The sequence below is a fragment of the Bos indicus genome, chromosome 25 (assembly GCF_029378745.1).
Source record: "Bos indicus isolate NIAB-ARS_2022 breed Sahiwal x Tharparkar chromosome 25, NIAB-ARS_B.indTharparkar_mat_pri_1.0, whole genome shotgun sequence".
Lineage (NCBI taxonomy): Eukaryota > Metazoa > Chordata > Mammalia > Artiodactyla > Bovidae > Bos > Bos indicus.
In genome coordinates, this window is record NC_091784.1 from 27786809 (window position 1) to 27800387 (window position 13579).

At 47.9% G+C, this 13579-nt stretch overlaps 1 protein-coding gene across 2 annotated transcripts; it reads right to left on the reverse strand.

Moving 5' to 3' along the window:
* Positions 1 to 222: 222 nt before the first annotated feature.
* Positions 223 to 7836, reverse strand: ZNF688 (zinc finger protein 688). 2 transcript variants are annotated; one of them, XM_019987589.2, is made up of 3 exons: positions 3044 to 7824; positions 2617 to 2730; positions 223 to 1397 (listed from the first exon to the last, which is right to left on the reverse strand). In XM_019987589.2, the coding sequence occupies exons 1-3, from the start codon at positions 3237 to 3239 to the stop codon at positions 877 to 879; spliced, it is 831 nt and encodes a 276-aa protein (XP_019843148.2). In that variant the 5' UTR covers positions 3240 to 7824; the 3' UTR covers positions 223 to 876. The 2 variants fall into 2 exon arrangements, with proteins under 2 accessions (XP_019843148.2, XP_019843149.2); XM_019987590.2 differs by lacking the exon at positions 2617 to 2730 and having other exon boundaries at positions 3044 to 7836.
* Positions 7837 to 13579: the final 5743 nt, after the last annotated feature.

The window sequence follows — 13579 nt, forward strand, 5'->3', positions numbered from 1 at the left end:
GGCTCTCTCACTTCACTCTTACCTGAGCCCCTGATCTGTGTTCTCCCCAAATCTGACTGCTCATAGGAAGTAGTAGAAATATGTGGGCAGTGCCAGTTTCCAGCTTTGCTGCCTTGTAGCAGTGAAACTTGGAGCCCCAGGTGACTCATCTGGAAACACAGCTATCCCTGCTTCCTTAGCAGACTTCTTTTCATGATCTGAAGTAGAAAATATCAATAGTCATTTTCACTCTTTCAACAAATGTTTATTGCACATTTACTCTGTCACACATATTATCTTGTTACAATGTCAGTCTTCACAGTAACCCTTTGAGGTAGATATTATTGATCCTCATTTTACAGATGAGGGAGCTGAGGCTCAGGGAGGGTGGGTGACTTACCAGCTGTGCCTTGAGAGCAAGCTACAGAGATGAGGTCTGCATCTGGTGCTTCTGTGCACTTTCCACCCACTTCACTGCCTGGGCCTCCTGTTGGTTCAGTTACCTAGGGCTTGACCAGGCCCTCCATCTGAGGCCTCCTCCTCAGCCTTAGTCCCCCTCAGCATTTACCTCTGCTGCAGATAAGCAGTGGGGATTTTTGTAGACAGTTTTGATCTTAGTTGCACCTGCCACTGAGATAACACTTTGAGAAAAGTCCAGCATCTCACTCTCTTCATTTTTTTTTTTTTTTAAAGATGGGGAGAGAGGGGGTGTCGAGTTTAATCTATTTGAATCTTTACAGGCACTTCTCTTTTTACAAGCTTGGAAACTTGAGGGATCCTTGAGGAAAGCCCAAGGGATGAACTGTGGGTCCCAAAGCCCTGACTCAGGAGCCTCCCTTGGGACCCAGTGAGTCCTCAGCGCTGAGGTCAGGCTCAAACCCTGCCAGCAGAAGCCGCTCACCCGCACTCCTCAAAGATGTCCGGGTAGTGCCGGAATAGCACCGGAGGGTCCCGGTCACCTCGGACCGGGGCCCGAGGCACAGCCCGGATCCCAGGCCTCCGGCCCCGCCGCCCCCCAGAGCAGGAGCGGTGGATCCACTGGTGAGCTTCCACGGCGAACTTCCTCTTGAAGCGCATGCCACACTCGGGGCAGGGGAACGGCCGCTCACCCGAGTGCATGCGTCGGTGGCTGACCAGCAGCGAGGGGTAGGTGAAGCGCCGACCGCAGTCTGCACACACGTGGCGCCGCTGGCTGGCCTGAGCATCCTCGCTGGGTACAGGGGCCAGGGACTGAGCACCTGCACCCTGGTCCCAGACAGCTTGTCTGGGTGCCTGTGCTCTGGCCGAGGTTTTGCTGACGGTCGTGCCAGGGTTGTGTTTAACCAGCTCCTCAGGCCTCTCCTTCCCAGGAGCCTTTCTCGGTGATTTGGCTCCTAGTCCTGCTTCGGGTTCCTCTTCCTTTTTGTTGGGGGTAGCTCCTAGGAAACAGGAATCAAGTTCCTTTTTAAAACACATTTGCTTATATTGTCTCAGGTTATAGGATGCTTTTCCTCAGGGAAGTGCCAGAAAGGTACTGCCCACTGAATAACACACAGGCTTTGAAAAACCATAAGCAGGGTTCAAATCTCTTAGGTCGGCCTTGGTTCCTCATGTGTCAAATGGGAATCATAATGCTTTCTTTACTTCACAGGGTTGTTGGGAGGATTACATGAGTAGAAGCATCACTTAGTAAATGCTTAATTAGCAATAGCTATTATTTTTATGGTTTCTCAATTTTTTTGCTAGGGTTAAGGCATTTACAGAGGAGAAAAGACATTTGCTGAGGAGCATTCTGGTGAGGGCCAGTGGGGAGTGAAGAACCAAGCTGTCAATTACTGGGTATTTTCTCTTGTACCACTTTGCTTTGCTTGAGGAATGTAAAAGGCAGACCTGAAGCTGTTTTCATTCTTGTATGCTAAGTTGCTTCGGTTGTGTCCAACTCTGAGACCCCACGGACTGTAGCCCACCAGGCTCCTCTGTCCATGGGATTCTCCAGGCAAGAATACTGGCTGGAGTGGGTGGCCATTTTCCTCCTCTAGGGGATCTTCCCCACTCAGGGATCCAACCCCTGTCTCTTGTGTCTTCTGCATTGGCAGGCAAGTTCTTTACCTCTTGCTACTGCTAAGTCACTTCAGTCGTGTCCGACTCTGTGCGACCCCATAGACGCCAGCCCACCAGGCCCCGCCGTCCCTGGGATTCTCCAGGCAAGAACACTGGAGTGGGCTGCCATTTCCTTCTCCAATGCATGAAAGTGAAAAGTGAAAGTGAAGTCGCTCAGTCGGGTCCGACTCTTAGCGACCCCATGGTCTGCAGCCTACCAGGCTCCTCCATCCATGGGATTTTTCAGGCAAGGGTACTGGAGTGGGGTGCCATCGCCTTCTCCGCTTTACCTCTTAGGGAGTTTTAGTTGTTCCTGAAAATGAGAGAATGAGCAGAGAGAGGAGAGGGAGTCTGGGCTCCTGATTCTTATTCTGGTCTCAAGTTGTCTCAAGTTCTGAAAACTTAGTATCAGGTCTGCCTTTTTTCCTTAGCTAGAATCCAACATCGGTTGGCTCTTTCATTCCTTTAGGGGTGCTGGAGGTGGGGATCTGAAAGGAAACACTGCTACACAGGAAGCTCTGGAACGCCAGGCAGGGAAGACCTGGGACCATCCCTCACCTCTCAGAGCTCCTCCCAGGCTTTCCCCCTCCTCAGGATCCTGGGCGGCGGGGCTCCAAGCCTCACTCTCCTGTTCCATCCAAGAGATGAGGGCTGGTTTGGGGCCTGGGAATCCTGGGAGAGAACAGGGATCACGGTGCTGGCTTGAGAGGCTGCCCTGGGAAGACGGCGCCCCCCACGTCAGGGTGAGAGCATCTCCTCAAAGTTTAGGCTCAATCTGGACTGGGTCTGCAGTGCGCCTTCCAGAAGGAAGCGGATGTGGGATGGAAGGACTCCCGAGGGGGTACCTGAAGCGTTACGGATGGGAGGTGGCTGGTGCTGTTGGTGGGATAGGGCGGGATTAAGGCTTACAATCCTCCGGGTCCTTATTTGATCTCCCCTGTGAACCCCAGTGAAGCAGGAGCGGGGCTCTGACCCGGGGCCTCACCGAGCGCGCCCAGGTGGCCGTAGGTCTCCTGCATCACGTCCCGGTACAGGGCTCTCTGCGCGGGCCGCAGACACCCCCACTCCTCCGGGGAGAAGTACACGGCCACATCCGCGAACCTCACGGCCAAGGGCTTCTTGCAACCAGGCCCGGTCTCCCCCGGTCTCAGCACCAGGAGCGGGGCCGGGGGCGGCGCCATGGGGCCTCCCAGCCCCGAGCAGCGGCCGCCTGGTCCCCGCGCCCGGCCTCAGCTCTCGTCGTCCACAAGAAGGGCTCCTGAGCCCGAGGCCCCGCCCAGCCTCGGCTTCCGTATGCAGCCAAGGGAACCGAAGTAGCAGGGCTGGGATTCGGGATTCTGATGGGGACAAATAGACCGCCTCGGTGTTTATTCACTTCATGGCAGCTTGGACACAGACACCAGAGTTAAGGGACCCGGAAGGTGCCTCCAGAAAATATGGCGACACAGTGGCTTCAATTCTGTCTGTCCTTAAGGGCGCCGTCCTTTGACCGTATCAAACATGGCGTCCGCCTGGCTTCTCATCTTTCACTTGCCCTTAAATACAATGGCTGCGCAGGTGGACTTGTAAAAGACTGGAAGGCAAAGGGTAGTTTTCTTGCCTTCAATAAAGATGGAAGGCCCCGGGCCTTCTAGCACTCTCCCTGCCCACGTCGCACGGCGGCGGGTGATTGGCCGCGACAGCAGGAAGCGAGACAGAGGTTTCGGAGAGCCGGATGTGGAACCCACCAAGTACCTCGGCGTTTGTGGAGCCCTGCACTGTGTTCCAACGGCCCCAACACCTCCCGACCGCGGATCCGGAAGCGGGTCCTGGCTCCTGCGGAAAGACGCACACCTGTCCTAACCCGGGGTCGCCGAGGTAGAGACCACGTACTGGTTTACTCTCTCGCCCGCCGCGGGGCCCACCCGACTCCTTGCACCAGCGGCTCGGCTCTCTTGGTCTCTGGACTGGAGTCGACGTAGGAAGGTTCTTGGTGAAGCTGGAATTAGGAAGTTTTAAATTACCTGTGTGTGTGTAATTGGAGGAAAATTGCATTATAATGTGTTGGGTGTTGCTGTGCAATAAGGGCTATCAGCCATTATATATATATATATAATCTCCCTCTTGAGCACCCTCCCACCCAAATTTCGGTTCAAGTTTTTCCGAAATAATTACTGTGCATGGCTTTTAAAAATTAATACAATGACTTCCCTGGTGGTCCAGTGGTTAAGACTCCCCGCTCCTAATGCAAGGGGGCCCAGGTTGGATCCCTGGTTGGGAAACTAAGATCCTGCCTGTGTCATGGGCGCAACCACACCATGATCAACATATGAGTGTTTACCATAAAATTCTTTATTTGTCTGTGTTGAGTCTTGGTTGTGGCATGGGAGATCTTCATTGCGTCATTCAGGATCTTTCTTTGCAGTGCATAGACTCTCTAGTTGTGGCTCCTGAGCTCAGTAGTTGCAGCGCTCTGGCTTAGTTGCTCTGTGGCATGTGGGATCTTAGTTCCTCAACCAGGGATCAACAGGGAGTTCCCTGGTTGGCAAAGTGGATCCTTAACCACTGGACCACCAAAGAAGTCTTACTATAAAATTCTTTAAACTCTAGAAATGTTGAAAAATTTTCACACTAAAATGTTGAGGAGGCAGCTCTGCTATTCTTTGAATCATAAAGCTATGCCTAGATGCCTTCACTTTATCTCAGACAACTCTGTGAAGTTGACATTGGTCTTATTTTGCAAGTGAGACAACTAAGGCTCAGAAATGTTGAGTAATCTACTTAAGGCAGGATGTCCCTGGATGTGGTTAAGAATCCAGGCCTACCAATGCAGGGGACAGTGGTTTGATCCCTGGTCTGAGAGGATTCCACAAGCTGTGGAGCAATGAAGCCCTCGAGCCACAACTGCTGAGTCCATGTGATGCAGCTACTGAAGCCCTTGTGCCCTAGAATCCATGTTCCACAACAAAAGGAGCCACCGCAATGAGAAGCCCTCCCACTGCAACTAGAGAGTAGCCCCAGCTCTCTGCAACTAGAGAAAGCCCACGTGCAGCAACGAAGACCCAGCGCAGCCAAGAATAACTAAAATGTTTTAAAAATACATGCTTAAGGCTACACAGCTAGTGGGGACTGAGTTGAACCTGGAATCCAGGCCTACCAATTCAGAAGAGCCTATGTGGCAAAATAAAAGTAAGCCACAGTTCCCATTAATAATCATTTTTGGAAAACATATTCAGAGAAGTCGTCTTTGGTCAAGAGATACCAATATTTGAGCCTCCAGCACCACTCCTTACATGCAGACATACTTAGTCCCACCAACCTTGTGTTTATTCTTTTAAGAGTTTGCTGTTCTAAAGTAGGGCTAGCAGATCTCAATGGGTCAGAAAGACCTCTCAACTGTTGACACATACAAACATGGTAAAAATAAAGATGGAAGATAACTATGCCGTGATTTCAACTCTTAATCACAAGTAATATGCTCCTTCTTAAAAAATTCCCCAGCATATTTCCAGCTGCAGTTCAGAAAGCAGAACACTCTAAGGGAGGAAATAATCCAGAAAGAAAAGCCAGTTAGGTGAATTAGTTTCCAAGTGTGAGCAGGAGCCTCAGAAAATGGGTTCAACTGCTGTATTTAAAATGGATAACCAAGACAGACCTACTGTGTAGCACAGGGAACTCTCCTCCAGGTTATGTGGCTGCCTAGATGGGAGGGAAGTTTGGAGAATAGATACACTTAGGGGCTTCCCAGGTGGCGCTAAGTGGTAAAGAACCCACCTGCCAGTGCAGGAGATGTAAGAGACACCGGTTTGATCCCCTGGAAGAGGGCATGGAAACCCAATCCATTGAGAATCCCTTGGACAGAGGAACCTGGGGGTGGGGCTTGGTCCACAGGGTCGCAAAGAATCAGACACGACTGAAGCGACTTAGCAGGCACACACGGATACATGTATATGTATGGCTGAGTCCCTTTACTGTCCATCTGAAACTATCACATTGTTAATCTGCTATTAAACTGAAAGTGTTAGTCGCTCAATTGTGTCCCACTCTTTGTGACCCCTTGGACTGTAGCCCGCCAGGCTCCTCAGTCCATGGAGTTCTCCAGGCAAGAATACTGGAGTAGCCATTCCCTTCTCCAAGCATCTTCTTGACCCAGGGATCGAACCTGGGTCTCCTGCATGCAGGCAGATTCTTTACCACCTGAGCCACTACAAAATAAAGTTAAACAAAAAAAGGAAATGGGTTCAGCCTTCAGGCTGAACACTAACAGCAGGTGGCTGAAGGTGCCCTCCTAAGAGATGGCAGCAACGCAGTCCCAAGAGTGCTGCTGCTGCTGCTAAGTCGCTTCAGTCGTGTCCCACAACGTGTGACCCCATAGACGGCAGCCCACCAGGCTCCCCCTTCCCTGGGATTCTCAAGGCAAGAACACTGGAGTGGGTTGCCATTTCCTTCTCCAATGCATGAAAGTGAAGTCACTCAGTCGAGTCCGACTCTTAGCGACCCGATGGACTGCAGCCTACCAGGCTCCTCCATCCAGGGGATTTTCCAGGCAAGAGTACTGGAGTGGGTTGCCATTGCTTTCTCTGCCCAAGAGTGCTACTAGTCCTAATTTAGGTGTTCTCTTGGGCCATTGTGCTTCCCCGATAACTTCCGTGATATCAGGGCTTCCCTGATAACTCAGTTGGTAAAGAATCCGCCTGCAATGCAGGAAACCCCTGTTCGATTCCTGGGTCTGAAAGATCCCCTGGAGAAGAGCTAGACTACCCTTTCTAGTATTCTTGGACTTCCCTTTCTGGCTCAGCTGGTGAAGAATCCGCCTGCAATGTGGGAGACCTGGGTTCGATCCCTGGGTTGGGAAGATCCCCTGGAGAAGGGAAGGCTACCTATTCCAGCATTCTGGCTTGGAGAATTCCATGGATACAGTCCATAGGGTTGCAAAGAGTCGGACATGACAGCGACTTTCACTCACTTGGGTCACTGTACAGTGAGAAAGGAAGCTTTCTGGTGATGAGGTTCAGGGAGACACAGAAAGGCTCTGGAGAAGGGAATGTGTGCGAAGGATCGGAGTAGGGGAGGCGTTTATCTTTCTCTTGTCTCTGCTAACAGCAGGTGAGATCTGGATGCTGAGCTGGTACCGCTCCTTCCACAAAGGGTAGAAGCAGGGGTGGGCTCTGAACTACTCCCTAAAAGGGTCCCTGTGGCTCAGCTGGTAAAGAACCTGCCTGCAATCCTGGAGATCTGGGTTCGATCCCTGGGTTGGGAAGATCCCCTGGAGAAGGAAACGGCTACCCAACGCACTCCAGTATTCTGGCCTGGAGAATTCCATGGCCTGTATAGTTGTCTATGAGGTCGCAAAGAGTCGGACACAACTGAGCGACTTGCACTTCACTTCAAAGGGAAACACCGGGCTCCGATGAGAACCCGAGAGGAGAGCTGAGGACGCTTGCCCAGTGCCCCACACTTCCAACCCACTCGTCTCTGGGCACATCAGTCCTCCCCTCCCACAGAGTACTGCGTCCTCGCTGGGCCGCCGGGGCCGCAAGAAGCGCGGCCAGGAGGCTGTAAGTCTCCAGGTTCATGGCCCTTTGGGCAGACCGCAAGACACCTCAACTCCTCCGGGAATAAGTACCCAGCCACATCCACCGAACCTCCCGGCCCCTCGGTTGATTTCCCTCATCCGCTGGGTCCCGGCCTCCCAGGGCACATCTGCCACCTTCAACGGGACTGGGGGCAGCACCACGGGAAACTTCTGTGCTTCGCAGAGAGGCTTCTGGGAAATGTGGAAATGCTGTTAGCTGTTTCCGCCCGGCCTCAGAAAAAGGACAGAGGGGCTCACAGACCCGCCCTTAACTAGGATGGCGCCTCTCGACGTCAACATCCGGGCTTTTTTCAATCCGTCCTCTACGTACCAGTAGACGAACCGGAAGGCTTAACCCTGGCTATAGATAACGTGCGTTGATTGGACAGCGCGGGTCGCCGTGAGAAGAAAGACTCGGATTGGACTTTCTGGGGCGGTTTGTTTAAAAGGCCGACAGTACAGTAACGGCAGAGCTGAAGGTGGTCGGCATTGAAAGGCCGTGAGATTGCTCTTGATCTGGCTTTTCTGGCATCTAAAAGAGAGGTTCTAACGGAGTAAAGGTACTCCTTTCTGCTACTCTCTTGAGATCTCTTGAGGGTATCCGGGAAATGGAGGTGGGTAAAAGCCCAAGGGCAAGATTGAGGCGGGTTCTGGAGGTAAGGGAGTGGAGGGAGGCTTATCCCAACGCTGTGCCCTGGTACTCAGGCAGGGCTGGCTCCTTGGGCTGTGGAAATAGGTTCCTAACCTGTATTTGATCTGGCCCATGCTCCAAGGTCTCAGATGTCTCCCCTTTTACAGACACTGAAACTAAGTGACGGGGCAAGTGACTGCTCAAGGGGCAGCAGAGCTGGATTCCACAGTCCTTAGGTTGAACTTAATTTCAGCCAAGTGCTTAGGATAGCGCCTTGCACAAAGTAAGTACTCAATAAATAGGAGCTTATAGTTATTGTAATTATAACACTAACTGGACAGGACTCGATCTGAAAATCTGTGTTCAAATTACAGCTCATAAATGATTAATAACACTGGGGAATGAAGCAGACCATCTCTTAAAAATTTTGTTCAGTTTCATATCAAGCTGGTGGAGGACACACCAAAACTACAACCACATATAGAACCGCTGTCTCTGAGAACTAACCTGAAGAGTAAGCCTCCTTCAGCAAAGGGCTAGAAACTATAAAAAAGAAAGATTTAGAACTTTTGAGTTCATTTACTGACACCAAAATACACTAGTGGAAACCAGCAGGAAGTCAGAGAAGGGAAAAAAACAGACCGGTGATCTGGGTGACAAGGGTATTAAAAGTCACCCAATCGGAACAGCAAAAAGGAAAGAGAATAAAACAAAAAAACCAAAAATAGGGCCCATGAGGTGTCCCAGCTGCTCCGGCAGGGGAAGGAGCAGCCGTGGGCAGGCAGACCAGCTTCCAGACTCCTCTCCCCACTCCCAGCATGTGCCCACTCTGCTGCCAGGGTGCCCCAGAGGAAGGTCAGCTGCTCATCGGGGGTGGGGAAGGAGGAGCCCAAGAGGAGACCTGGCAGGTTGTCAACTAAATCTACTGCCAAAGTGGAAACAAAGCCAAAGAAGGCAACAGGAAAGGATGAATCTTCAGATACAAAAGGGAAAAAGGGAGCAAAGGGAAAACAGGTGGAAATGGCCACCAAGAGACTAAAGATTTACCGGCATCAAATGGAGAGACTGAAAACAAGGAAAGAAAGAAGTTACGTGTGATTAATATCACACACCCTAGTCTATCAGTGGTCCCTGTCTACCTTCTCATACAATCCAGAGGAGTATTTTTATCAATTATTTTGTAAATGCAAAGTTTTTTAGTAGCTCTAGTGGTATTTTTAAGAAAGTAGAAATCCTACTTCATTTTTAAAGTGCAAGCACTTTTTTTTTTTATTGGAGCATAGTTGATTTACACTGTTGTGTTAGTTTCATGTGCACAGCAAAGTGACTTAGGTATACATATATCCGCTCTTTTTTTAGATTCTTTTCCTATATACGGCTAAACCAGAGTATTGAGTGGTGTTCCCTGTACTATACTGTATACTGTGCTATTTATTTGATATATAGTATGTGTCTTTGTCAATCCCAGTTTATCCCTCCCTCCCCCCAACCCCTAATCATAAGGTTGATTTCTACATGTGACTCTATTTCTGTTTTGTAAGTTTATTTGTACCATTTTTTAATATTCCACATGTAAGTGACATCATATGATATTTGTCTTTCTTTGACATTACTCAGTTTGACAATCTCTAGGTCCATCCATGTTGCTGCTATAAATAATTTTTATTTAAGAGTTGAAATTATTTGCTTTTGGTTTTTTTTTTTTTTGGTACAACCAGAAAATACTATTATATTGAATTTGGGAAGCATATTAAATGGCAATTTGGAGTCAGTAGTGCATTTAATGTCTTAAACACTTTTTTTTTTTTGGCTGTGACACGCAGCATGAAGGATCTTAGTTCCCTGACTAGGGATCAAACCCATGCCCCCTGTGTTGGGAGCAAGGAGTCTTAGCCACTGGACTGCCAGGACAGTCTCATTGAACACTTTAAATTTCTTCTCTTTTCTCTGTTGTTTTTGGGTAGAATTGTTTCCCAAAGCAAACCACTCCTTGATCTTGGCTCTCTGGTCAGAATTTTGTGCACTCTGTAACATCTTGGGTCATGGTAGTCCAATTTTCCTAGTAACTTTGTTATGTGCTATGAACACTTGAAAAACTTGAGTATGTATTGTATATGATACTAAATTGTGAATTAGTGGGACTTATGAGGGACAGGGAGGCCTGGCGATTCATGGGGTCGAAAAGAGTCGGACACGATTGAGCGACTGAACTGAACTGATGATGTAACAACATATCAACATTTGAAGATATTGATAGGTGTATCCTGTTAAGTAATATTCTATTGTATGTATGTACCACATCTACTCTACCCAGCCCGCTGTCAATGGACATTTAGGTTGCTTCCTCTGCTTCCATGTCTTAGCTGTTGTAAACAGTGCTGCAGTGAACATTGCAGTGCATGTATTTTTTCAGATCATGTTTTTCTCTGGAGATATGCCCATGAGTGGGATTGCAGGGTCATATGGTAGCTCTGTTTTTAGTTTTTTAAGGAACCTCCATACTGTTCTCCATAGTGGCTATACCAATTTACATTCCCACCAAAGGGTAGGAGGGTTCCCTTCTCTCCACACCCTCTCCAGTATTTATTGTCTGTGGCTTTTTTGATGATAGTCATTCTGGCTGATGTGAGGTGATAACCTCATTGTAGTTTTGATTTGCATTTCTCTAATAATTAGCAATGTTGAGCATCTTTTCATGTGCCTGTTGCCCATCTGTATGTCATCTTTGGAGAAATATCTACTTAGGTCTTCTGCCCATTTTTTGAGTGGGTTGTTCGTTTTAACTGTTAGATGTCATGAGATGTTTGTAAATTTTGGAGACTAATCCCTTATTGGTCATATAGGTGCTGTAGTAGTCTTCTAGGATCCTTGGTATTTCTGTGGAGTCAGTTGTAACTTCTTTTTCATTTCTAATTTCATTGATTTGAGTTCTCTCCCTTTTTTTTCTTGATGAGTCTGGCTAAAGGTTTATCAATTTTGTTTATCATTTCAGAGAACCAGCTTTTAGTTTCATTGATCTTTGCAGTTGTTTTCTTGGTCTCTATTTCATTTATTTCTGCTTTGATCTTTTTTATTTCTTTCCTTCTAACTTTAGGTTTTGTTTTTTCTTCTTTCTCTAGTTGTTTTAGGTGTAAGGTTATTTGAGATTTCTCTTTGTTTCTTGAAGTAAGGTAGTATTGCTGTAAACCTTCCTCTTCGAACAGCTTTGGCTGCATCTCATAGGTTTTGGACCCCTGTACTTTAATTTTCATTTATCTCTAGGTCTTTATTTCCTTTTTGATTTCTTCAGTGAAATCTATTGATTGTCTAGTGGCATATTGATTAGCCACAGTGTGCTTGTGCTGTAAAGTTTTTTTCTTGTAGTTTATATCTAATCTCATAGCATTGCGATCAGAAAAGATGCTTGGTATGATTTCAGTTTTCTTAAATTTACCAAAGCTTGCCTTGTGGTGCACCATGTGGTCAGTCCTGGAGAATGTTTCGTGTGCACTTGGGAAGAATGTGTAGTCTGCTGCTTTTGGATGAAATGCTCTTTAAATGTCATTTAAGTCCAGCTCTTCTAAAGTGTCACATAAGGCCTGTGTTTCCTTATTCATTTTTTGTCTGGATGATCTGTCCATTGGTGAAAGTGGGGTAGTCAAGTCCCCCACTATTATTGTGTTACTGTCGAGTTCTCCCTTTATGGTTGTTAGTATTTGCCTTACACACTGAGGTGCTCCTTTGTTGGGTGCGTGCGTGCGTGCTCAGTCGCTTTGGTTGTGTCAGACTCTTTGCGATCCTGTTGACTGTGACCCGCCAGGCTCCTCTGTCCATGGGATTCTCCAGGTGAGAATGCTAGAGTGAGTTATCATGCCCTCCTCCAGGGAATCTTCCTGACCCAGGGATCAAACCCTAATCTCCTGTGTCTCCTGCATTGGCAGGCAGGTTCTTTACCCACTAAGCCATGTGGGAAACCCATTCAGTTCAGTCACTCAGTCGTGTCCGACTCTGCGACCCCATGAACCACAGCACGCAAGGCCTCCCTGTCCATCACCAACCCTCGGAGTTTACCTAAACTCATGTCCATTGAGTCCGTGATGCCATCCAACCATCTCATCCTCTGTCATCCCCTTCTCCTGCCTTCAATCTTTCCCAGCATCAGGGTCTTTTCCAATGAGTCAGCTCTTCGCATCAGGTGGCCAAAGGATTGGAGTTTCAACATCAGTCCTTCTAATGAACACTCAGGACTGATCTCCTTTAGGATGGACTGGTTGGATCTCCTTGCAGTCCCAGGGACTCTCAAGAGTCTTCTCCAACACCACAGTTCAAAAACATCAATTCTTCAGTGCTCAGCTTTCTTTATGGTCCAACTCTCACATCCGTACATAACTGCTGGAAAACCCATAGCTTTGACTAGACAGACCTTTGTTGGCAAAGTAATGTCTCTGCTTTTTAATATGCTATCTAGGTTGGTCATAACTTTCTTTCCAAGGAGTAAGCGTCTTTTAATTTCATGGCTGCAATCACCATCTCCAGTGATTTTGGAGCCCAAAAAAATAAAGTCTGACACTGTTTCCACTGTTTCCCCATCTATTTCCCATGAAGTGATGGGACAAGATGCCATGATCCTAGTTTTCTGAATGTTGAGCTTTAAGCCAACTTTTTCACTCTCCTCTTTCACTCTCATCAAGAGGCTCTTTAGTTCCTCTTCACTTTCTGCCATAAGGATGGTGTCATCTGTATATCTGAGGTTTTTGATATTTCTCCCAGCAATCTTGATTCCAGCTTGTGCTTCCTCCAGCCCAGCGTTTCTCATGATGTACTCTGCATATAAGTTAAATAAGCAGGGTGACAATATACAGCCTTGACATACTCCTTTTTTTATTTGGAACCAGTTTGTTGTTCCATGTCCAGTTCTAACTGTTGCTTCTTGACCTGCATACATATTTCTCAAGAGGCAAGTCAGGTGGTCTGGTATTCCCATCTCTTTCAGAATTTTCCAGTTTATCGTGATCCATACAGTCAAAGGCTTTGACATAGTCAGTAAAGCAGAAATAGATGTTTTTCTGGAACTCTCTTGCTTTTTCGATGAATCCAGTGGAAGTTGGCAATTTGACCTCTGGTTCCTGTGCCTTTTCTAAAACAAGCTTAAACATCTGGAAGTTCACGGTTCATGTATTGCTGAAGCCTGGCTTGGAGAGTTTTGAACTTTAATTTACTAGCGTGTGAGATGAGTGTAATTGTGCGGTAGTTTGAGCATTCTTGGCATTGCCTTTCTTTGGGATTGGAATGAAAACTGACCTTTTCCAGTCCTGTGGCCACTGCTGAGTTTTCCAAATTTGCTGGCATATTGAGTG

Excerpts from the sequence above, each read along its gene's own strand:
- ZNF688 (XM_019987589.2), bottom strand. The coding sequence starts at position 3,239 with ATGGCGCCGCCCCCGGCCCCGCTCCTGGTGCTGAGACCGGGGGAGACC. Across the intron at positions 2,731-3,043 it reads CGGCCACCTGGGCGCGCTCG|GATTCCCAGGCCCCAAACCA; the intron begins GTGAGGCCCCGG and ends GTTCTCTCCCAG. Across the intron at positions 1,398-2,616 it reads CCTGGGAGGAGCTCTGAGAG|GAGCTACCCCCAACAAAAAG; the intron begins GTGAGGGATGGT and ends CCTGTTTCCTAG.